General features: G+C 37.4%; 4 protein-coding genes across 7 annotated transcripts in view; 2 read left to right on the top strand and 2 right to left on the bottom strand.

Annotated features, from left to right (window-relative positions):
• Positions 1 to 134: 134 nt before the first annotated feature.
• On the bottom strand, positions 135 to 15,031 carry LOC126855213 (uncharacterized). Its single transcript, XM_050602642.1, has 12 exons — positions 13,985 to 15,031; positions 11,440 to 11,876; positions 9,070 to 9,386; positions 7,819 to 8,216; positions 6,842 to 7,183; positions 6,608 to 6,752; positions 5,782 to 6,190; positions 5,510 to 5,605; positions 3,628 to 4,000; positions 3,095 to 3,307; positions 2,291 to 2,845; positions 135 to 1,717 (listed from the first exon to the last, which is right to left on the bottom strand). Exons 1-12 carry the CDS (start codon positions 14,165 to 14,167, stop codon positions 1,343 to 1,345), a joined length of 3,843 nt encoding a protein of 1,280 aa, XP_050458599.1. The 5' UTR covers positions 14,168 to 15,031; the 3' UTR covers positions 135 to 1,342.
• Positions 15,032 to 17,644: 2,613 nt separating this feature from the next.
• LOC126855239 (potassium voltage-gated channel protein Shaw-like) lies at positions 17,645 to 20,887 on the top strand. 3 transcript variants are annotated; one of them, XM_050602703.1, is made up of 5 exons: positions 17,645 to 18,199; positions 18,879 to 19,313; positions 19,734 to 20,021; positions 20,399 to 20,608; positions 20,749 to 20,887. In XM_050602703.1, the coding sequence occupies exons 1-5, from the start codon at positions 17,912 to 17,914 to the stop codon at positions 20,821 to 20,823; spliced, it is 1,296 nt and encodes a 431-aa protein (XP_050458660.1). In that variant the 5' UTR covers positions 17,645 to 17,911; the 3' UTR covers positions 20,824 to 20,887. The 3 variants fall into 3 exon arrangements, with proteins under 3 accessions (XP_050458660.1, XP_050458661.1, XP_050458662.1); XM_050602704.1 differs by having other exon boundaries at positions 20,399 to 20,668; positions 20,749 to 20,861; XM_050602705.1 differs by lacking the exon at positions 20,399 to 20,608 and having other exon boundaries at positions 20,749 to 20,885.
• Positions 20,786 to 25,623, bottom strand: part of LOC126855237 (uncharacterized) — a 26,288-nt gene continuing 21,450 nt past the window's right edge. The window contains exon 7 of the transcript XR_007688206.1: positions 20,786 to 20,905. The gene's annotated coding sequence lies outside the window, so the exon portion shown is untranslated. The remainder of the gene's footprint in view (positions 20,906 to 25,623) is intronic.
• Positions 24,085 to 25,623, top strand: part of LOC126855234 (potassium voltage-gated channel protein Shaw-like) — an 8,525-nt gene continuing 6,986 nt past the window's right edge. For both annotated transcript variants that reach the window (XM_050602697.1, XM_050602696.1), the window contains exon 1: positions 24,085 to 24,584. The gene's annotated coding sequence lies outside the window, so the exon portion shown is untranslated. The remainder of the gene's footprint in view (positions 24,585 to 25,623) is intronic.

Raw genomic sequence — 25,623 nt, 5'->3', positions numbered from 1 at the left:
TCTTCCGATTTTGCTCGTATGTCCGATCTACCGGCACTACCACGGCGATGTCTACGGTCCCCTCGATCCTCCGATCTGTACCTCTTGTCAAACTTCTTGTACAGCCGATGCCCTGTAACGTGCTTGGAAGATGTTCGGTGTCCTTCCGGGGAGTCCGCGAAACCTGCCGGTGGTCGAACGATCTCTTCCGACACCTCGGGATGAAGCAACAGGAGGGCATACACGATAGAGAAAGAAGGCAGACAGATGGACAGATCGAAATAGATCGAAAGAAGAATCTACTACTCTTTGCATTCCTATTACATTTCATGTTTCATTCGTGGGCATTCATTCGATGGAAAAATCAATGCGACTACTATGTAATTACAGTTCCCAACAATATTTTTTTTATATTTTCAGTTATCTCAATTTTTGAGGTAGTTATATATTATTTATTTAATTGGATTAAACAGAAATGAAAGAAAAATAGTATATTATATATGAATTGATATTTTTTCAATTATGGCCAAAAAATGTGTATACTTTTTCAAGGAATTATACATAGATAAATTTTAAAAATATTATAATAGTTTCCACATTATATCTATAATGTAATTTTTTTTTAATTTTTTTTTTTTAATGTAAAAACTATCAGATATATTTGATAAATAACGAAATTTAGAATGTAAATCTATATACTGTCCACATACTTATCCATATAACGCATGTTGATTATATTAAGTTGATACTTAGTTGATTTATTAAGCAAGAGGAAGAGCAAGTCGCTTGTCTAATTGCTAGTGAAAAGCAAACTACAAGAAGTAAATGCTATTTTTAAAATAAAAGGGGACAAAGGCAACTATCCAGAGGATTAACTCTACGACTCTCTCTAAATAGCAAACCCTTAAGAAAATAATAATAAACTAATAATAATAATAATTCTTTGACTACGTTAATTTTTAGAAAGTTGCAGTTTGAGTTAGAAACAGGTATAATTTGCAATCTTTGGTTCGCAATTAAGTCTAATTTAAAGCTACAAGAAAGCTGTAGAAAAATTAGAGATGCATTCTATGTCTATTCTCCTAGTTTTTAAACAAAATAAATTTAAAAAATTTTTTTGTAAAATGAGATCGTAAATGAATTTGATAGAAATGTTTTTAAACTTTGTTAACCCTTTACACTCAAATCTTTTTCGCCAAAGTCGTCAGCTAATCTCTATATAGTATTATTCTTATAACGCATCAATGCTGTTTATAATTATCAATGTTGCGTCTATCGATCAAGAGTGTAATTATAAATTGTGTAAAATCAAACGCGTTCATTTTTTTTTTAATGGATTCCCAAGTAAAAAGCGGCAAACAGATTATACCGAGAGCAAAGGGTTAATGCATGCGGGGGAAATGAACAAAAGATGCATCGATAAGTAATATATCACCTCTCTGCCGCAATGATGACAGTGCGCGGCGTCCAAAGCGGCAACGGCCGAGATGCAGGGCTGATCGGCGCTCTCGCTGTAAAAGACGCTATCGCTGCCGGGGCTGACGGATCTCAACGATTCCGCGGATAGTGCCTTCAGTCTCGCTTCCGGGCTCTGCGCCTCGATGACAATCGCCCGATGACCGTTGTGCCCTGGACTCCGCTGATAACGGCCAGGACTAAGACGACTCGCGCAAACTATGTCGTCCGCGAGGCGGGATTTTCTTCGCGGCAAGCTGCCTGTTAACGCCGCGTTCTTATCCTGCAACGCGGTTTCGCGTTCGCAATAACAAACAAAATTTATATTAGTAATTAATAATTTATTAAAAAATTATGATAGTTTGGCAAATCGAAAAATAGAATATTTTTCTACATCATGTAACATTTTTATTTTCAAACAAATAGGCTTTTTTAATTAAAAATATATATTTTTAGCAATGCAATTAAATTTCAATTTTAAATTTAATTTAAGTATGTAAAGTAAGGTTTTAAATTAAAGTATTTGATTAAAAATTTATTAAAAATCGCTTAAAAACATCTTATTAGTTTAATTATTTGAAAATTTTACAAAATGTTAAAAAATGCCCTATTTTTCTACATCATGTAACATTCACTCAACTGGTTATAATCTTTTAATAAAATATTGTGAAATGTCAGAGAAATACGTTTTTGTCATTGATTGATTTATCTTTTTAGAAAATCTTTAATTCATTGAATAAGTGAGCAAGATCAAATAAAGAGATATAGCTGAATTGTAAAATATACAGCGCAACACATATTTAAATTTCTTCCTTTCTCTTTTTTTTCTCGATAATAAAACGAACGTAATCTTTACCTCATTACTACGTCTTCTGGTCGAGAGGTAACCGCTGGTCTTTCTCCTCGGGCTTTCCCTAGTCCGACGATGCCTTCCACTCTCCACACCGTCTCGATGCATATGATGATGATGATGATGATGCATGTGATAATGATGACTGCAGCTGGAATCATCAGACGTCGGCGCGTGAGGACCGTCCTCGACTTGTTCGAGTCTCCATTCCTCCTTCTGTGGACTTCTGCTGAGTGCCTGTTGTTGCTGTTGCTGCTGCTGCTGTTGCTGCTGCTGTTGTGTCGACTGTTGCATCGCGTCTCGCTTTCTGTTATTTCGATGGGGACTTCGCGCCGACGTCGGCTTGCTTCGCGATCGGTGACGGTGGCTCGGCGTCGGGCTGACCTCGACATTCTCCGGATAGGCCGGTTCCGCGCTGTGCTCTAACTCGACGTTATTCGACGCAGTCCCGAGGAAGTCTAGGCTGAAGGTCTTCTTTTTCCGGCGACGTTCCTCCTCGCTCCACATGCGGATGTCAGGCGGCGACTCGGCGTAACCTCCGGACGATGATCGGTGACCCTCCTATCGACGCAAAATAATATAAATTTTTTTTAATTAATATAGAAGCTCTTTTTTCTTAGACAATAATTTTTTAATAAGTCTATTCAGTCGTAAATAACTCGAAAAAAATTATTTACCGCAATTTTTATTTTTCTCTTTTACGCCCTCTCTTCTTTCATTTTTATCTAAGATATTATTGGATATTTAAACTTTTTGTAAATTTGCAAGAAGATAGTGGTAATTCTTCGATATAATCTCGCGTATACTTACATCTCGACCTAATTCAGTCTCTGAAGTATGCCCGCTAGGTGAAGCAACCTGTTCGAGATCATTATTCGGATCCGTCATCGCGTCCTTCAGATCGTAGCTACCCGAACTGCTGCTACTGCTGGATCTCATCGAGGGCGGAGGTAGTTCTAATCCGAATGCGATTTCCGCTTCTTCTAAAATCGGCGGCGGACTACACGGCTCCTCGACGACGGCCTAAAGTACACGAAAGAAAGTACAATGTACCAAACAGATTTTTTTTATAAATATGTTAAGATCCTATCCTATCCTGCGATTAATTTTAAGCCAATTTAACCTGAAAAACTATAAATAAATTTAAAAGTAGGATTAACAATATAAAATAAGATTACAAGATATTAAATCGAGCGTTCGTACAATTTCTAAGAGAAAATTAAATTTTATAAAGAAATTGAAGAAAATCGCAAGTGACGACCATGACATTTGACATATGACACATATATCCTTAATATCGGAATAACGAATCCGGATATTGTGCGGAAGATGATGGAGCTTACCTCGCTCCTCGCCAAGCTGTAGATCGAACTGGCGCTTTCGAAGGAGCTGCCTTCCGCGGCAGTCGCGGTGGTTGAAGCCGGCGCCGATGCCGCTGACGCCGCGGCGCTGGACGTCTGTGGCGGCCTCGACCAGGAGCTGGTCGTGGCGCTTGTTCCAGTGGTGGTCCCAGTTTCCGTAGAAGTATTGGCAGTGACGTAATCTTCGGAGGTCTCGGAGAGATCGGTGTTGGTGCGGCCGCCCGAGTCGGTCCTCGCCAGGCTTAAACCGAACTCGCTCGACGACTGTGATTGGGGCTGAGACAACGGCGGACCTGGACTAGCACGACGCAATCCGCTTCTCGGTCGACCGTTGTTTGCAGAAATAGACTCAATACTGCAGAAAAAAACGTAGAGGTTTTATTACAGTGACGTACGGAGGAAGGTCTAGAGAAAAAGCGATACTTCAACTTTAATATATGTACACATATATATATTTTTATAATATATAAGGGGAGACATGTTATATATACATGAATGCTGATAAATCATTACTGAGAGAGAAATTATGTGTATTAATAATGATATTTCTTAGAGAAGGAAATTTAGGGAGGATCTTCTTTCATTGCTGAAAGATCCTTTAATCACAGTGATATCCATTATGTACGATATTAAGAATATTATTATGAGATGAGATTATGATTATGCAATATGTTTTTTCCAAATGCGAAATAATAAAAGATTGACGATTAAAATATATAAATCGAAGTAGATAGAGAAGTATGGGGGTAGGTGTATATACAGTAAATGTTGTATATATCCATGTAAAATGTTTCAAGCAATGTTTTCTCTCGGAAACTATTAGATATAAAGAATAACTTTTCTTTTTGGAGTTTTAAGATTTGTTGTTGTTCTTTATGAAACAAGCGGAGCATTTCGTTGCCAAGTTTTCTACGGGGCAGGAGAGAGAGGGAGGCAAGTCTCCGCTCACTTTTATTTAAGTAGAATATTTCTTGCATATTTCTTGCATAAATCGATTTTTTTTTAATTATTTCATATAAAACTATTAATGTCAAATTGTAAAAAAAGCAAATACTTTACGAGATACTTTATAGTTTTCTTTTTTTTTATCCTAACATAAAATATCTCGTATAATATTCCAACGGAGAAGAAGAGAGAGAGAGAGAAATGGTTTTATCTTAATATTTATATACATGGAAGGATGTGAAAAAATATCGATTTCTGATACGTCTCGAAACAAATTATGGTGATTAAGAACCGCTTCGATAAAATAAATTAACTTAATCAGTGATTAATCTATCAAATAATATATTATTAATATTATTTTATTAATATGGATAAAAAATTATATTAAGTTTTTATTAACTAATACGTGAAAAAAAATTATATAAAAAATAATATGGGTTATATTGTTAATAAAATGCTATAATGGCGAAAAATAATTTAATCCACATAAATTTGTAAAAAAAGAAAAAAAGAAATCAATCTTCCAATAAAAAATTAAAAAATGTGCATAATTTTTTTCTTCTTTGTTTTTAAGGCTTCGAGTATTAATTATTGAAATTTAGTTTTGTGAAACGTATCAGGAATTCTTCTTTAGAGTGAAACCATTTTTATTTATCAAATTATTTATTTCATTCTGTCAATTATATCGATTTTTGAGCATGGGATGATTGCAAAAATGAACGCAGATATGGATATAAGTATTACTTTCAGTCTTATTTATAGATTTTCGATATAATTGACAGAATATTGATTATTTGTTTCCGGAGACATCTAGAGATAATACAAAAAGTGTTGCAAAAATTATTTATCAAAAGTTCTACTCAAAATTTGGGGTACTACTACAAGATCGGATCAAAATACTTTTTAATTATAGTCTTACATATCGTAGGCATAAAAATGTGCTGTTGCGGATACATCATTGTAGTAAATTTGTTGAAACTGTACCGGTAAGAGATCTTGTATTCTGTAATGGTGTCTGCAAAAAGTGTCTTCTATAAATAAAGCAATATACAAGACAGAGCGCCGATACAAAAATCTTATTTAATATCTTTCAAACAAAATTCTCGATATATCCTTTGCACACATCGTATGATTTTGATGCTGTCAACCGTAAGGGACTCTCTAAAAACAGATCAACTTGATGTAACCTACCTTGGTGTGAGAGGTTGCACCGGAGTAGCCGGTTCCAGACGTATTCGTGGACTCGGCGGACAAGGCTCTGCCTCGTCTTCGACATCGAGAGCCTCGGTGTCCATGGAGGAACGTTGCTGATGTTGCAGTAACAAGAGATGTCTCCTCCTCGAAGACGGCGTCAATAGAGCTAACGAGTCGGCTTGGAGAACCGTCGCCTGCGACTCATTCCATATCCCGTCGCTGTGGTCCCTGGTGACGTCGTTGGTTAGCGAATCGCTCGACGCGAACGGCGAAGCAACCTGGCCGATGATGCCGGTACCGGTGATGCTTGCTCCAGTGTTAAAGGCAACCGGACAGACCGTCGCTTGCAAAAAGGTGCAGCTCGGCAACGAATCGTCCTTCGGTGTCTGCGAGATCCTACGTGGCGCTGAAAAGAATATCGTCGATGTTTATGGATGTGATGTTAACTAAATATCCATTTGTTACATTGCAGTGAACATTCTCATAGTATTAAGATTATTATTAAGAGATATATTTATAAAAAAACTGACTGAAATTTCAAACAAAATGTCTAGCTTTTTTGCAGACATGTCTGAACCTTTAGAAAAACAGCTCTGATGATTAAGACAGATTCTGTGAAATTTTTTTTTCAGACACCCAAATCTGAAAATTCAGATAAAATTATATCTAAATTTTTAGAAAATTTTTATTGTGATATTTAATTTAATAATGGAATTTAAAGACTATTTCAATAATTTCACTGACAGTCTTCTATTTTATGCACATAAATTCATAACAATAATGGAAACTAATAGAATAAAAAAAATTATGTTACGTGACGCACTTGCTGCTGCAGTTGGCGATGTGGGTGAAGTAGGAAGTGATCTAGGAAGCATAAAGTCGTCTGATGACAGACCTTGCATGCCATCCTCAAGGGATACGCTTCTCTTTCGGAAGAGACCCCGACGTATCAGATTTTCGTGGAATTCCTGAAAAATGCGGCGGAATGTTCTTTCATAATCTATTTTTTTTTTTTTTTAATTTAACAAAAGATAATCTGGTATTTTTTTTTTCTTACCTCTTCATGATGATCCTCTTGGGGCGAGAGGCTTCGCAACAAGGACAGATCCTCCGGTGTCGAGGAAAATTGGACGGGCGTTCTGACAGTTCTGCCCCAAGAGTCCTGCTGATTCCTCCTGCATGTGTGAGGATAACTTGGCTCGCTGCTCTCGCCGATCAGCTCGCGTCTCTCGATACGGATTTCGCCGTCGGAGAAGGTCTTCTGGAGGGGTAGGAATTTACGCGTAGGCTCGGAGATCCGACTGAGGAGCGCCCGCGCGTCCGGTGATACCGGTGCCGGTTTGAAATTTATAAAGATCTCCTGGTCGTCGATATCGAGGGATTTACGATGCTCCCGAGACTGAAACGGACGCGGAATTACGGATTAATTATGTTTTCCACTCACCTACATGTCGTAAGAACTTTTGATTGATGGCCAATGTTTTTTTTTCTTCTATCTGTGGATAAAAATAGATAGATAATCATTTAGGTGAAGTAATTGCTTCATTTCATCTTTATCTAAAATATCAAAATATTTGTTATGTTTATTATATTTAACTTTATTTTATAATAAAAAAGTTATCTTTTGTAAATTATTTAAGATAATATTTAATATTATAGATTTAATATACATCGATATAAGCATAACAAATTTTAAAATATCTGTATCACGTACAAATTGTTTGTCTGATACAAAATTAAAAAATCTTTTATTTTAAGCAACTGAAAATTTTGAATATATTATTTTTATATTCCAATTTTGTTGTTTCTTTTAACTATTTTTAAATTATTTCGATAAAATAGTTTCTTAATGGTTCTTAAATAAATAAAAAAGAAGTCTATCTCTATCTTATCTATAAAATACATTTACAGGTATTTTATCTCATTTTCCTTTAGATAATTTAGAGAATTATCTAAGCAAAACGTTTTCAATGACAAAAACAAGAGAGGGCATTTTTTTTCTTTAAAATGTGAAAAAAGTGTCGGAATACTCACAATTCCGGCGGGAACAATGTCTCCATTTGGCAAGGATTCTTCAATAACGACGGTAGCGTTGGAGGGAAGCGGCGGTGGCGTCGTCGAAACGAGAAAGGGCGATCTCGGTGGTTCTTCGCTTTGTGTTCTGTGGAGCGGTTCGTGCTCGGTCTCTTCTTTCGTCGGCGCGCCTACCTGGCTGCCGCCGAGCGGCGTTCCCAATTGTCCGGCTTCCGAATAGCTCTTGGTCAATTTTCTCCCGTTGAAAATACCATTTGTTTGAGCACCCTGCGAAACCATCTTGACACGATGGATGGTTCTGGGACTCAAGGTCACCGGGAGTACGCGACCGCGAAACATTGCCGGAATTTCGGTTTGCGTCGCCTGGGTCTTCATAGCGCCGCGTTTAGGTGGTTTTTCTAGAAAAACACAGGTAAAAAATTTGTATTTTCTTGTTAATAAATAACTTTTTTTCTTAATTGTATCATTTAAAAAATGTTGATTTTACAGAAAATTTATTTTCAGGTGCTTTAAATCCATTTTGTGTTGAAATATTAACATTTAGTATCACTATTTAGCATCCATATTATGTTAAATTAACACAAAAATTTATGTGGACTGTTTGGCAATATATGTTAAATTTAATACAAATTTTGCAACTATAAAAGAGATCGCTACAAACTATCTTGTGAATCGACATTTCCCCCAAAAATGTATTATTTTTTTAAATATCGATTTATAAGAATATAAAAAATCTATATAAATGTCTTCTTCAAAATTATTTTGCGATATAAAATTAACTCTTCAAGTTTGGTAAGAGAGTAGAGAAAAGAATTGTTAAAATATAGAATTCAGCGATAGGCCATCCTATTTCTCGATGAATCGGTGTATAATTATATACAAATTTATTTCGCTGTCATCTTACATCTGTGTTCCATTTCGTGTCTCTTTTCTCTTAGGTCAGAGTTTCCGAATGTTAATCTAGCTTACAACAAACTTTGCCGGCCACGGATAAATAGCCCCAACTACTACTCACCCGGCTTAATCTGTGATACTTGGCTTGGGATCAAAACAGCTCTCGTATAGGGTCACCGCGCGCACGATACGAAATATCTCACATTAATTTCCAATAAAATTAATCCAAGCGTTTAAAATTCTTGTATTTATATTTTGTATGTTTGCGTATACATGTAGGGAGTTTACGCACGGATGCAGCGAGAAACTTCGCGATTGTATTATACGATACGATAAGAAATGACATACAAGACTTACCAAGTACGAGGACACGTGGCTCAATGCCAGGATAAGGATGCGCTAAGGGCAAGGACGAAGGCAGTATAGTATTCTGCATTGTCGGCTGCGAGTCTATAAGACGTTCCGGATTATGTGGCCTCGGTGGGCTTCTGTTTCTCGGGACTTCAAACGACGTGAGCGTGTGCGATCTCGCAAAGCTCACATGCTTCGTCTTCGGAGCTTGCGGTCCTTGCATTGTCATCATGGAAATGGGGGGAGAAGGTATTACCGGTGGTAACACCGGCCGCGGACCTTCCAACCTCATGGATTCTTCATCTTCCGGCACCCAAGTGTATCTTCGCAAAGGAGAATCAGATGTTTCGTTAAATTACATTACATCATTAAACATTGTCTTATGATTGATTTGATGTATCAATTAATATTAATAAAATTGGAGGCAATTTTTCCTGAAAGTGTAACTGATATAAAAAAAAAATTTGTATTATTAATTTAAAACCGTTAAAAAAAGATATTATTGAAATTTTATTAAAATTATTCAGTTAAAGTATAATTCATGTATGACTGTGTTATTAAAGATTATTTTAATCAATTAAACAATTTATTGATTATATTCTATTGTTAATAATATAAAAAGAAAATGGATTAAATAGAAGGTACATTATCGAAAGATAATGGTCATGTACACAGACACTGTTGCAAATATAACTCGATTACACGTGTTACGGATATTATCGCAGGAAACAGAATGACATTATGTCATTCTATCGAGAAATAGACGACCTCAAACGCGCATACATGTATATCGTACATGTATTAATTACCAGAACATTTTCGATGCTATTGTGTAATCTGCAAAATTAATTTTTATATCATATTGCAGAACAATCGTGAAAAATGAACGAATAAGTTAATAAAGAAGATGATAAATTTAAAATAACATCGCTGGCGCACGCAAAAGGCGCTCTATTTATACCGTCGTACTAAAATGTATTTTATTGCCTCTGGATTTTCTTCTATATATTCTGTACACATACATACAGCGATTTTGCGCGCAACCATAATTTTTTAATTGACCGCTTTCCGTTGACCTTAAAAAGCTGATAAAGGGGCGTTGCGGCACTCATGCTAATCAGAAATAAACCCTACCCCTTAGGTGCACATGCTATACACTGAGGAGACCACGGAAGGCTTTACACGTAACAGTCGATGGAACATCGTGTGCTATATAAATATCGTTTTTATATAAGATCTATCTAAAGCCATAGGGTGCTCTTTCTCTCTTCCTCTCTCTTCCTCTCTCTCTCTCTCTCTCTCTCTCTCTCTCTTAATGTAAGTGCAAAGGTAAATTTTCGAAATAACGATTATGGACTATGAATATATTATTGGATTATGGATATATGAAAAAAAAATTGCTACAGATTTCTTGCCAAAAATTCATGTTTTTTTTTTTTTTCTAACAGAAAGTCAAACGCACAACGCATTTCTTTAACTGCTTTTATATATTTTCAAATTTTTTATTTAATTAGAAAAGGTAAGAACGATATGATCGTGTATGAAGGTCTTCGCTCTTAAATTTCAATTTCATTGCCTTTCCGTTTGCACGCTTGCCGTTACGTCGCGACACGCCTTTCCATCAATTACGTTACCAAAGTCCTTACCAATAAATCGATCACTAGATACATACATTCTGAACGCGTCCCGCCGGAGTAATTTGCCCCAAATATCCGAGGAACTCGGCTCCTCCACATAACCGAGAGATCAAATATTGCCCTTTGCACGTGTCGATGCATGTGCAAGTATACTATGCTCATCAGCAATTGATTTCGTCATTTTTAACAAAACGATCAAACTATGTGTCTTACAAATGTATTGAAAACGTAATTGTCAATTCACATACACGTGAGAAAAATACTCGTACATCAGAAAATTGTATATAGATGCAGATACCGCGTCATATTATATTCGCAGAATCGACAGCTAGTTTTCCGATACTTAAGAGTTTAAATCTCGCAATTATTGTCGAGATCGATCCTATATTCACACAAAGAAAAATTTTTTTTCATTCAAATAAATACATTTTGTTAATTGTGATTTTTTTACTTAAATAAATATATACTCTGTTTTCAAAAATATTTTGTTATATTAAATAAATTATTATTTAAAATAAAAATTATAATTTTTAAAATAAATGTTAAAAATTTTAATATAAAAAAATATTTATTTGAAGACAAAAAATTATTTATTAAAATAAAGAAAATCTGCGTCTTCGAAACAATCAGCCAAAAATTAAAAAATGTTTTTTTAAAGAAAGTAATTTAGTATAATATAGATAAAATAGATAATATAGATAAAAAACAATTTTTTTAGATTTACATTTTCTGTTCGTACCTTTTCGGATCGGGCACGGTGCAGAAGGATCTCGGCCTTCTCCTGAAGTAGGAACTCTCGATCCAGTCCGCCTCGTCCTCGAGATCGTAGCGCGACAGGCCGCGGGAATAGGTCGGATAAGGCTGGCGGTACATGATCTGAAGAGGCTTCCGAGGATAGGGCGCATCACAAAGATTCTCGTCGCTGGGCACGCTACGCACGCACGCCGAGAGGATGGAGTTCCTGGTGGAGCTGCACGGAGACGGGCCCCTCGTCGACAGGCATCCGAAAAAACCGCCGCCGGACTTCTCAACGGCGTCCAACTGCCGGCTGGTGATACAATATTGTTCCTTAATGTCCTCGCGCGAGTACAACGGCGTCGCTCGACGGTCCCACGAGTCCAGGTTGACCGGAGCGCCGTAGACACCGTGGAGATCCACTTGCGTGGAAACGTCCACCTGGAAATGTCGTAATCCCGATGAGCTTACATATAAATTTATATTCCCGGAAACGGGAATTAGATTCCGTCTCGCCGGGACTGAGACGTTGATTGATACGCGAAATGATTCATGAGATGTGAGAAATGAATAATCTTGAAACGGAATGCCGCGCAAGATTATTCGCCTGTAATTTGTCGATGAACGATATTTTGACGACTGTATTCTCCAAAAATCAAATAATCTCGCGTTTGAAAAAAAAAAAAAAACTGAATATAAAAAGATGAAAAAATTAAAGAAAAAAATTGTACCGTTTTCGCGAGTTAGAATTTCGCTTTTATTGACTTAATTTTTTCACGTTTATGGAATCTTTTCAAAGATTTTCATAGTTCAATTTATAGGAATTGAACTCCCTTTATATCTCAAATAGACAATAAACAAACAATTTCCCAGTTAAAAGTTGAAAAGACGAGCTTTTGACAAAGCTAAAGATTAAAAAGAAAATGATCTGTCTACTTAAAACATCACAAAAATACTTGTATATATAAATATATATATCATATATTTCTCATAACGATATCAATATTAAATTTACAGAATTTGTCTGGAAAAATGTAGCTCGAAAAATTTAACGCGTTTCTTCAAAAATATGAGACTTGTAATAAAATATACTAATTTCACCCTTTCATAAAAAAAAAAAAATACGAAACTCTCGCCGTGCCGAGGAGTTATTGTTTTCCGCGGGGCATTTAAAAACCGTATAGCTCTTTGATCGAGTACAATAAACTGCTTCATTCATCGAAGTTTCATCGCTATACGGGACTCATTGTGTCGAGCCGCCGTTATCGGAAATCGTAATAGACGCTGCATTAAACTTCTGTAATTTCCCGGACTTCATTACCGTTCTTGCATTATTCCTTGCTAAACATGGAGTTCCGCTATCTTCCACCCCGCGTCATGGAGTTACTATTGTAGTCGCCTAATGGTTATCGTATTATCAGTTTCCGGTAATGAGATTCGTTTAGACGGATCACCCGTTGTTGAGCGGACAAGATCGACGATGAGGAGGGACACGGACAAGGAAAATGAACGTTCAGCCTCCGAGAGAGAGAGAGAGAGAGAGAGAGAGCATTTCTCTCTAGGAGACTGACCTACATTCGATCGCAGAAAACGGATTTTCAAGCGCGAGCAACGTCCTTATTCTCAAAGGATAAGAGGACAACTGGAATAATATTACTTTCTTGATCAAAAAGCGAGCTCGTCATCTCGATGTTTGAGCTATGTTTACGTATTTCTTTAATTAAAATGCGCGAGAGTAGTTTAGTTTGTAAACACATGCACGTAAATAAATATATAAGAACATTGAAGATATACACAAGAATGAATAACAAAAGAGAGAGAAACAAGACTACATGTATAAATAAAGATATTTTCTTCAAAAGTTTTTTCTCTTGAAAATCAGACTATAAAAGTAGATATAAGTTGGAATAAATAAAATTATCTGATATTAATAAGATATGCTTTAACAACGTGATTAAATGAAATTTAATTATCGGAAATAAGATCCATAATGGCACGCGCAGCGATGTAGTTAATAGCTATAACTTTAATAGCTATAACTTTTTAAAATATGAACGTAATTGTAATATATGAAGAAGCAAATGTATTTATAAAGTGAGATCTTTGTATTATTTCGTTTAGCGAGATATGTATAATAACAGTGTTAAAGTATTATCTGCTATGCAATATAACGCTATGCTTTTAAATCAGCATAATCAAGTTATATTACAGAATTATTACATATATTACGACGAATAAAATTCCAATCATCTTCGCAGAATGATAATCTCATAAATTACATGAATTAAGTACAAATTATATCGCGAGACGCAATATCTCTGTAAGATATTAATCGATTAATTCACATTAGTCAGTTCATCTTTTTTCCATTTATTATACATTTCGTCTTTGTATTAAAAAAAAAACGCGAGAAAAAAGCAACTTACTCAACCGACTCCAGCAATCAGACATGCACATATCCCTATCTCTCCTTTTCTCTCTCTTTTTTTCAACATAAATACATCTATATATATCTATGAAAAGAAAACTGGAAACTCCTCGATCTGTACCTGGGGATGATAAACGGACGTTGTTCTGTCGACGGCGTTGGCATCCCCTCGCATAGCAGGCGGCATACTCGCGGACGCCGTGGGCAGATTTCTCGGATTCATGGCGATCTCGGGACCGGGATGGATCCGCCTGATAGCCGCCGGGCCGCCGCCGGTGGGTCCCACGCTCGGTGCCTTCACCATCCTGGGCCGCACCCCGCGCACCACCACCACCGACCTACCGGCCTACTCGCGAAAACGCTGCGAACACCAGCTGGCCTATCGATCTATCCCGCTTTATCCCTCTCGAGCGAGAGAAATGTCTCCCGGCTCTTGGGGATGAAGACCGAGAGAGGGTGAACGGCGAGCCAGCCAGCTAATCTCATAGACTATCTCGTCGGCGAGTCCTCCCGTGGGACGTTCATGGTGTCGGTTGCCACCCGATGATGTCCTTCTCGCGCGGCACTCGCGACACGAGATACGGATCCGTCCGCGATAATCGGTCGTCCTCGCGAGGGATCTTGGCGATTGATACGACGACGGCGAGCGCGACGACGGCGATGACGACGACCGTCTACCGCGACGCGACGTTGGCAGACGCGAACGCGACCGGAGCGACGCGTCTCGGTGGTCCTCGCGAGGGATGACGAGCCCTTCTCTCGACGAGTAATCGGAGAGAAGCGACCGAGAGAGGGTGCGTATGAGGGAGACGGATATAACGGGAATAGGGGTGGGTGGATGCGGGAGAGACAGGGTGTGGAGGAAGCGGCGGCGGGATAGAGGGGGATGAATGAAGGGAGTGAAAGCGTGGGAGAAATTGAGACGAGGGGTTGGGCAGGGAGGAGAAGAGGGAAAATCGTGTGGCGGATATTGCGCGGGAGAAAAAAGATGATGATGATGATGATAATGATGATGATGATGATGATGATGATGACGATGACGATGATGACGATGACGAGGTAAGCGAGCAGTGGGAGTATTTGTAACCGTTCTCGAGCGCGTGTAACGTTCTCGCTTTGTAAGCACGGTGAATCCTCTCCTCCCTCCCTATCCGGCGTATTAATACCGTGATATTTACCCGCGTCTTATAATACCAACAGGGTGAGAACACGTGTCGCGAATACTTTTTTTCCCCCTGAACCGGATTAATTGGCAACAAAATCACGATTATTTCTACTAAAAATTTCCAAGGGAAGATCTTGATTCTTTCCGATTAAATGATATATCGCTTGGAGGAGGAGGGAGATGGGACGGACGGCTTATTTAGTCTCACTTTTTTCATATTTCTCTTACATTTAACTCGCCTAATCGTCTGAGAAATTTTGTAATCGCTTAAAAAAACGTCCCAATAATAAAATGACGAAACAATAAATATATATATATAGTTAGGTCAGTCTGTAATAAGAATGTCGCGGAATCAAAGATAAATCAGGAAATGAACGCGAGAATTGTTCAGCTGCGAGAGCACGTGCGCGTATAACGCGGGACAATGGCATTAGCTGAGAAGGAAGATAAAAAAAACATGTTAAACATACCGGTAAAACTGGCATGTCGCAGCGCGTGAGAGAATGAGAGGGAAAGGAAAGTCGGGGGAGAGGGGGGAGGGGGAGGGCGGGAGAGGGGGAGGGGTAGAGGCTGGCAGCGTGCGGTAAGGGTAGAGGAAACAAGATAAACGAGATGACACAGTTGCAATATTGAAAAGACAAGCCGGACGCACGTTGGCACGTCGGAAAATGAAACAAATATGACGTCATAGACGGGCGCCGTCCTTTAAGCTGCGACGCCCACGACGTTTTACGGAAAACGTACATGCGCGCGGAAGTTACGCCTACGAGAGCACGAAGAGACACAGAGGGGAGAGAATAGAGACAGAGGAAGAGAGACAGAAAGAGACAAAGAGAAAGAGAGAGAGAGTGTATCTACGTCGAGCTACCAGATGGAGCTTCTGCGTGTCGTTTCGCCATCACACCCTCTTTGTTACGGAAAGCGAACTACTCTGTAAAGTTCAAGCGACGCGCGCGAAGCTAAAGTATTTTCGTTCGACACAAACTATTTTAATCAGCTAGTCGAAATTTAGTCTCGTTATCATTCCTTTGATCGAAATACTTTTGAAATTTTTTTTCGTTCAATTAAAATCTGTAGTTTTTCTATTTCTCTATGACACGCATATATATCTGAATAATATTATATTATTTTCAATGCAACATTTACTCATTCAATTGATAAATCTTATGCAAAGTTTATATATATTATTTAATTGCACTATATTTTCAATATTAGTTTTATAATTCAAAAATTTGTTAAATTTCATTTAAAATTTGTTATATGCCATTAATTGTTATATATATTACAATCCATTTTATCATACATTTATATCCATAAATTGATTACGTAAATTTTTTTGAAGCATCCCATATACGTAGTTCTTTAGCTGATGCACAGAGGTCGCATGAATGACAAATGTGCATCTCTCTCTGATAAGTATAAAGTCGATGCAGATCTCATAGATATCGACAAATTCCTATTATAACGGGATATTAGTATATCCCCTTTTTTTTTAATCCCATGATTACATTTTACTTATTAAAAAAAAAATTAGTTTGCAAAATTCAAATTATAATTTAAATTGTGCACAAATATTTGTTATTCACAAACTATATTTGTATTTTATCTGGACAAGTATAAAATTAGAAAAATGATTTGTCAATTGCATAAAAAGATTAACAAAAGAATATAATCATAAATTATTGATGTAGTAATTGTTATAATTGTGCAGCTACATGCAAAAATTTAAAAAAAATATTTTTTTAAGCTATTATTATTACGAGACATAACTATCATATTAATAAAACTTTTGATGATCGCGAATATCAAGAGAAAAGAGATTTATTTCAAATGATTATATTGTGATTATCAGTTCCAAAAAGATAGATGATAAATCTTTTTTATTAAGTAGAATGTGTGTATATCATTTTTGAACCATCTAATGGTCGATGACATCATTGCTCGTAATATCCGAAACATAAATAATGTTATGATATTATATTTTCTCGCACGTTATATGAATTCAAAAATTCAATACCATCTGGAAAAATTTTTAAAACATTAAAATGTTCCTGAAATATTCGGTGTCCCATTTTTCTATGTAAATTATGTTAGTAAAATAAACATGGATCGACACGCATATGAAAGATTTTAAACAGACGTAATATACGCAGATCTATATTTGATATTCATCGCAGAAATATATGTTTTATCAATAGTATAAAAGTTCTGTCCACTAGACATAAAAAATTATTATTTATTATAAAAATTTATTATAAAAATTTTTATTAATACAATTTTATTATAAAAAATTATTATTATTTATACACAAATTATTACACGTCTTAATCGAGCAAAGAAATGAGGGAGATCATTGTTTTTTTTTCTTTTCTTTTTTCATCGTTTTAACGGAATTTCAAGGAAGTAATAAACCGCCCGTCTATCGCGTGACTTTGCATTCTAACCGAACAAATGGCGATTCGAATGTGTGCGACGTGCCACACAAATAAACACGAGCGAATTTATAGAACGGGAAAGCCACATATGTGCGGCACGGGTTATTCCTTTTTACCGAAACCTTACGATTTCGCGCGCTATCGAACAGTCATCAAGAGAGCTCGATGATGCAGAGTGCGCGACTGAGATATTCTCTGAAGATTCTCTTTTTTTTTTTTTTCATAAAAATTACTTTTGCAAAAATATTTATGAATAAATTGAGTAAAAGCAAAATTTGTTAAATAGTGTTTACTATTAATTATCTATCTATTTATTAACAAAGTATAGAGAGAAGATTAATATTTCACGATAAGCTCCGACGATATCTCTAACAAATGCTGGAAATTTTTCTTATGTAAAGAATATATTTCCTTCCGTGTTTTACGAGAAAAAAAGGGGGTGAAAAGAATGAAGGACGGTAAATGGAACGATCGGGTGACATTGAATGTGGGTGGCATTCGACACGAGACGTATAAAGCGACACTGAAGAAAATCCCGGCGACCAGATTATCGCGATTGACGGAGACCTTAGCGAATTACGACCCAGTATTGAATGAATACTTTTACGACAGACATCCCGATGTTTTCGCACAGGTGCTCAATTATTATCGCACGGGAAAGCTGCATTATCCAACGGATGTGTGCGGTCCGCTCTTCGAGGAGGAATTGGAGTTTTGGGGTCTTGACTCAAATCAGGTTGATATCTTATCCAGTCATATGCATGATGTTATTCGTTATTAGCGATCATAAATTATATGCATTCGTTAAAAAAAATAAAATAGAATACAAAATAATTATACTACACAATATATGTGCAAAATTTAATTTAAAATATTTCATTAATTAAAAGCATAAAGATTTCGTAAACTGTTCCATTTTTTTTTTCTCATTGTATTTGCAAAATGTGAGCATAATTTTCGAAATCTTTCTGTAAATTACTCTTTTTTATTTCTAGCAGTTGATTTCAGGAGATATTCAAAAAGTTTTTGTTATATAAATTAAAAAAAATATTAATTACAACAATTTTCTTTTATAAAAATCACGTTGAAAACTATTTTATGAGACTTTAATTCTTTTTATAATCCAGATTTATTTGTTTTTTTATTGTTAACATTTTTTTAATAAAACTTTTGAATGAAACAGATATATCCTAAATACCAGATACATTGCTATTAAATCCAAATTAAATAAATTTGTTATTAAGTCCAAATTAAAGAAATTCCTTAAACAAAATATTATACATCCTACTTTTATTCGCATTTTTAAGTTCATGCTTCATGTGACCCACAACTTAGCATAACTGATTCGCATAAATTGATTACATCGCTCTTGCGAAGTAATTTAATAGTTCTTTAATTAAGTTGACTTACTGTAGGTAGAACCATGCTGCTGGAGCACGTATAGCATTCACCGAGACACGCAAGCCACCCTGGCAATCCTCGATAAGCTCGACATCGAGGGCGAGAAGCTCGACGACGAGGAAATCGCGCGAGCTTTCGGCTTCGAGGGGAAGTACCACGAGGGTACCTTAACCAAATGGCAGAGATTACGATCTCGCGTTTGGATTCTTTTCGGCGAACCGTACTCGTCGTCGACAGCCAAGTGCGTAGCCTGCGCCTCCGTATTCTTCATCTGTCTGTCAGTTTTATGTTTCTGCTTGAAGAGCCACATGCCGAAGAATAAGCACGATCGTGAAGAATTACTGGAGAAACGTTGGAACGATATCGCCACTGGTTCCCATCGAGCATTTTTTTATCTGGAACACGCTTGCAACGCTTGGTTCACCATAGAAATAGCGCTCCGCTGCCTCGTATGATCTCACTATAATATATTTTCTTCAAAATCACCATTATTACACTGAAAAAAAAAATTTATATTGAATTAAATCTTTTTTTATTTGGAAAAAATATTTATTTGTTTATTTATTAATATAATGAAACATTTTTGGAAACAAAGTATATATCTACTTCAGTAAAAAAAAAATCAAAATCAACAAAATGTATTTATTAGATAAAAAAAGTTTTATCTTTAGTATAGATACATTTTGCTAAACGTTACAGTTTCATCTCGCGCGAAACAGCCGAATCGTGTACGAATCATCGTACACGATTCGCCTCGTAGTCGATGTAATGCCAACTATTCCTAATCGATAAACCGAAATTATCTCCGTCCATGATGATATGTAACGTAGCGGACACACTAGGATGATGTTACTCTAACTTAATTGCAGGTAAGCCCTAGCCTAAGGCGTTTCGTCGTGTCGCCGGTCAATGCGATCGATCTGGTGGCGACGATGAGCTTCTATACCGAGTTCCTGGCAGAACCGAACCTTTACCTGGAGCTTCTGTCGATAGCACGCGTTCTACGGCTATTCAAGTTGACGAGACATTCGCCTGGACTTAGAGTACTCATCCATACCTTTAAAGCGTCCGCCAAAGAGCTGGTTTTACTAGTCTTCTTTCTTGTGTTGGGAATCGTGCTTTTTGCCAGTCTCATATTCTATGCCGAACGCCTGCAGGTACATTCGTAGCTCCTAGTTTTGCGAGGAAAAGAAAAGTAAATGTTTTATAAAAGCAGAATTTTGAGGACGGTTCTCTGGTAAGATTCTCCGGTAGAAGACTTTAAAATCTCTTGAAAGTATTCTCGGTTTAAAAAAATATTGCGGAACCCGATTTGATATCGATTTTTTTTAATGCGGATCGCGTGCGAACAAGCATTGGCTGCAGAAATATAAAATAAATTTTAAAGAAATCTGTGATTCCATCAGATTAATTGATGTTCTGAGATCAAATCTCGAAAAATGAGAAAGAGAGAGAGAGATCTAGTTTAATAATTAAAAAAAGCAGAATTTTAATTCTGCCGCGATTTTTTATCTCAGATTCTAACACTTTTCAGGAAAATCCCAACAACGATTTTGACAGCATACCGCGTGGTTTATGGTGGGCTTTGGTCACTATGACCACCGTAGGCTACGGCGATATGACACCGAAAACTTTCCCCGGGATGTTCATTGGCGGATTATGCACGCTCGCGGGTGTCCTCACTATCGCTCTTCCGGTTCCGGTTATTGTCAGCAATTTTTCCATGTTCTACTCGCATACGCAGGTGCTCGCGCTATAACAAGTCCTCGTTTACCAATATTTTTACATCACAAATGTCTCACACGTAACACAGCCAATTACTGGAGTTTGATTTCAAAATTTTAAACAGAAATATCACAAAAGAAATTAAATGTAAATTTTCAGGCACGTGGCAAACTACCGAAACAGAGAAGGAGAATTCTACCTGTTACTCCGAGACGAACGAGGCCATCGTATTAAAGTTACGCCGACATCAAGGATCACCAACTTTTGAGGAGTTTAGCTTCCAAGTCACTAGCGAGCTTAACATCTCGATCAAGTGCTAGTGGATTAGAAACAGTACGTTATAATTAGATCCATCGTACAATCACATACATATTTTTCATGTTAATATCATTTTACACTATTTTACGAATTTTATAATTTATAATTGATTATTGCCTTCCTCTCTCATATTTTTACATAATTTAAATCACTATATATTATAGCCGAATAGCACGCATAGCGATAAACCTGCCGGCAATACGTACAAAGGTAATTACAAAATCGGTGAATATGGGTACTTTCGCATCCAATAGAAATTTCAATTCAGATGGAAAAGATATAATCAATCAACAAATGTGTCCTCGACAGGAGTTTGAAAACAAAATGCCATTTGTGTTTGCTCGTATAGTTGCTTCTGATACTTTTACGATAATGTCAAGAAACAAGTATTAATATGTCGATAAAGAAAATAGCATCTTTTATTTGATTAAAATTTGTTGTAATAATTTTGTATTAATATATAATATTATTTGTTTAACATATTGGATGTAATATGTTAAAAAATGTAATTAAAAAATAATGAAAGGAAAAATGAAAATTAGAATAAAAAAATCGCCTCGATTATTGATATTATTTCTAACATTCGCGCATCCATAAGTCAAATTAATCCCTTTAATGACAAGAAAATTTTCTCAAACAGGTTTGCGTAAGTCCCTCGACGCCAAGTTCGAGACAAACAAAGGAAGACGACGCGACGTCTCGAAAAGTATAGTGTATCCGCGGGAGGATCGGTATTATCTCCGGGTTATTGAACGTTAATCCTCTTCTGGCTCTGAAGCGCGGCTAATGGAAGAGTGTCAGGGTTGTTCTCACGGGCGTATAATTCGGTACGCGGAGAGCTCCGAGGAGTCAAAGGCTGTTCCTGAAGAGGCGCCAGCGCGCAAGCGTAAGCCATCGACCGGTGGAGAAATTCGCTTGAGAGTAGCGACGACCCCGCTCGAGCAGCGGCGACCCACTCGAGCCTCGGGACACATGTACCTTGTAACCCATATGTACTTTGTAATGCGTTTGCGCGACGCTTCGTATGGTGTCCTTGCACTAGCTCTTTCTGCCTTTTTTAATTTTTTATCCAGTTTGCCTGATCTTCCGAAGCAACTGTTATCTTTTTTTTGGCCATCTAATAGTTTCATCTAATTTTGAAAACAAAAATGATAACCGTATACCATCTTGTAATGGCTAACTCTCTTTCTTTTATAAAAAATTCTTTTTGTAATAAACTTTATTCTACTAATTTTGTGATGTTAGTCTAGTTTGTTTAAGGAAATGTTTTGATGATTTTACAACATCGTCTTTGAAATTGTTAGATGCAATATAATTTATTGTTAGACATTTCTAATTATAGTCTCTTAGAAAAATTTGATTGTTATTGAATCGAGAGAAAGAGAGAGAGAGAGAGAGAGAAAGAAAATTATAAAAAAAAAAAAAACAACTAATGTATTAAATATGTAAATATATATTGATCTTTTCGTGATCTTTGAATATATATTTTATTTTTCTCTTTATATTTATATAAATAAGGATTATAATGTAAAGAAAAAAATATATTTTGTTTGATATATTTTATCTCAGAATTACCTGTGATTTATTAGAGATAATATATAAATGATAAAGAAAAAACTCTGTTGATGAAAAAGGAAGAGATTTGTAATATTTCCAGTCAAATACTTCCAGTTTCTATAGAACAGATTGTATATAAAAGAATGAGAAATGAACGGCATTTTTGCAACTCAACAAAATATATGTATGATCGATATATAATGATTTTTACCACAAGTTGAAGAAAATGTTGAAAATCGATTACATTTCTTACTATCGAGAGACCACTCTTCTTTCACTCATTTATATGAGGTTCGAGGTCTAAAGTAGAGATGAGAAAAGAAAGAAGAAGGATTAAAGGGGAAGAGTATAAAGAAGAATGAGATGAAGACAGGTGTTTTATGAGCTATAAAAAGCGCGGAACGACAGGGGTAACTCGGATTTTTCCCCACGGGTTTTGATCGTCTCGTAGTGAAAAATCGCAATCTCGTAGGATACGTCAAATCGAAGAAAAAGTGGCAGTAAAAAAGGATGATTGCGTGACCTAAAAAGGAAAAATACCTTGGCTTTAGCCTTGTCGAATTTAAAATTAAAAAGCGAGAACTTTAAAATCACATGATTTTAATCGTGAATGAGGCCTTGGGAAAAAAATGGAGAGACAGATAATTTCATATGTAGATCGATATCTTAAATGATATAAGGGGGATAGGAGATGATCATAAATTTCGCAGAGATAAATCTTGCAAAGTTCGTAATCCAATAGCACATTGATTCGTTTTTTTTTTTCAATTTTACGTAGGATAGACTTACATTTATAATGCATATACTCACAAATTAAATATCAATTGAATATCCAGCTTTCTTTTTCAAGCATATATTAATTGTAATAACGCGGTCGGAATTGATATTATTCATGTTTATCGTTGGATAAAATTTATTATGTATTTTAAAATATAAACAAAATATGCTATAAATGAGATATATCGGCTGCAATCGTAATGTTAATAAAGTGGCGAATAAAATTTATGCAAAGATAAATCAAAATCGTGGAATATTTTTTTTGTCCATTTTCGAGAATATGTTCCTTTTAAACATTAGATGAATCGAATATGTTTTATAGTGATTTATGATATTTTTTTAATTCTACACTTTTAATCAATTAATATAAAGTCTGTTATTTAATTTTTATATGTGTGTACAATATTCTTTAGATTTATCAATTAACTATCGTCGCCTCGTTTTTCTTTATACTCTTTTCTTTTTTAATTTCTCTTTTCTCTACGTTCATCTTCACTTCAAGCAATAAAAATTCAAATACTATAAAACATACAAAGTAATAATGATGACTAGCATAACACAAAAATTAATCGTGATAATATTTTTAAGATTCGTATCAAAATCGCGAACTCTGTCTAATATAATCCTAGAAGTAAATCAAGAAGTCATCGCTTCGAACTCGGACGCAACTCAAAAGCCACTTGATGTCGTCGCGACGTTTCGGGAAACGCGTTCGGGGTGCGCACGCTCATCCTCCGTACCTTCCGCACTCTCCGTCACCCTCGCGACGTCCGACTCCCCACTCCGATGACGAGGACGACGACGACGACGACGACGACGCCGCCGCCGTCGTCGTTCCTCTTGTCAGATCAGTTCCATACGCGCCGCAATCAAGTCACCCATTGGTGCCTCTCGTTTCATCCGCTGTCGGTCGGTCACGGGGACAACGACGCGAACCGGCGACGACGATGACGATGAGTCGTCCGTGCTGGTGTTGCTGCATGACGTTGCGATGAAGGTCTGACCGCCGCCGATGATCGTCCATTCGCGAGCACGGCGACGGGGAAAACGCCCTCTGCGACCGCGGTGCGTTCTCCCTGCCTGACCTGATCTTCTGCCGGAGACGAAAAGAGAAAGAGAGAGAGAGAGAGAGAGAGAGAGAGAGAGGAACTCGCTCGCGCGAATCCAGGGACGAAACGAACACGACGTAGTGCCTACAATTTATTGTGTGATATCAGCCGGTGCGCCAGTCTTCGCGGAGCGCCATCGTCACATCGCGACGACATGGAGAATGCGGAGAACCGGAGCAGTGCCGTCGAGATGTCGCGGAAGATCTCCGAGACATGAAGAGAGCGCGACCGAAGGTGGGTATTCATCAAAGAGGCAAACACGAGGGATTTGTCACGAAGGGAGAGGGTCGAATGTTTGCGCGCTTGAGTGGAAATGTGTCGATCACGACGGATCACTTTCCTTTGGAATATCTGGGAGAGGAAAAATGAGGGAGAGGGGGAGGGTATTGAAACACGCATCCCCCGATTGACGAGTGTGTCCATTAATCGTCAGAAGGTTAATCTTTTTGAATTTTTCGTCCAGCCAATATAAAATTATCTCGAACGGATCATCTCAAGTCTCTCCGATATGGAATTGTCAAATCGTTCGTCCATGTTACTATACAGGCCTGCTCGCGAGACCAGTCGATTCGCGTCCGACCTACTCCAGTATTTCAACATTCTGACGTTCAGTCTGACGCCCATTGATTTCTCGGATCGTCCGTCTCGCTTTTAATCGCTCTTGCTTGAATTCGCGCGCCTGACTTTAATCTTCAAGTCGCCGAGTCTGATTTTCACCGGGAGCGACTCGTCCCATAGCACCAACATTCGTCGAGAGGATGAATATTCGCGGAGGCTAATAAACGAGACGATAATGCCGTTACGGGGCGCTTATCAGCCTTTCGTGCACGCAGACTATCGATTCTCGCGCGACAAGGGGTTGGTCGACGCCGCCTGACGGCCGTCGTCACCGCCACCGTCGTCATCGTCGTCGTTTCCGACGCTAATTTGTAGTTCGATCATACAAAAAGGTGCCTCGTTAAGGGATTCGTGTAATATATATGAGAACGAGGACGCTTCCCAAGATCATTCCCTTTCTCCGCCCCTCCCGGTCGATCATCCCCATCCGAGAAACGCCGCTGCTCGTGCACGTGCGAAAATACAAGGTATGTACGATATGACGTCATCGGGAATGCGCACCGGCCTCGAAGATTCGATCGGATTTTATCGATGCTAGACGTTTCCCGCCGCCGCCGTCGGCGGCTGATTCCAAGCGATCAGGGTTGATTTAGAATCGCGTTCATGCGCGCTACTAATTCGAGGACGCTGGCGCGTCGACCTCGCGTCTCATAAC

The sequence above is a fragment of the Cataglyphis hispanica genome, chromosome 15, assembly GCF_021464435.1.
Source record: "Cataglyphis hispanica isolate Lineage 1 chromosome 15, ULB_Chis1_1.0, whole genome shotgun sequence".
NCBI classification, from domain to species: domain Eukaryota; kingdom Metazoa; phylum Arthropoda; class Insecta; order Hymenoptera; family Formicidae; genus Cataglyphis; species Cataglyphis hispanica.
This window is presented reverse-complemented; position numbering and strand designations above follow the sequence as displayed.

Excerpts from the sequence above, each read along its gene's own strand:
- LOC126855213 (XM_050602642.1), bottom strand. The coding sequence starts at position 14,167 with ATGGTGAAGGCACCGAGCGTGGGACCCACCGGCGGCGGCCCGGCGGCT. Across the intron at positions 9,387-11,439 it reads ACCGTGCCCGATCCGAAAAG|ATACACTTGGGTGCCGGAAG; the intron begins GTACGAACAGAA and ends TCCTTTGCGAAG. Across the intron at positions 8,217-9,069 it reads GCCACGTGTCCTCGTACTTG|AAAAACCACCTAAACGCGGC; the intron begins GTAAGTCTTGTA and ends GTGTTTTTCTAG.
- LOC126855239 (XM_050602703.1), top strand. The coding sequence starts at position 17,912 with ATGAAGGACGGTAAATGGAACGATCGGGTGACATTGAATGTGGGTGGC. Across the intron at positions 19,314-19,733 it reads AAATAGCGCTCCGCTGCCTC|GTAAGCCCTAGCCTAAGGCG; the intron begins GTATGATCTCAC and ends ACTTAATTGCAG. Across the intron at positions 20,022-20,398 it reads TCTATGCCGAACGCCTGCAG|GAAAATCCCAACAACGATTT; the intron begins GTACATTCGTAG and ends AACACTTTTCAG.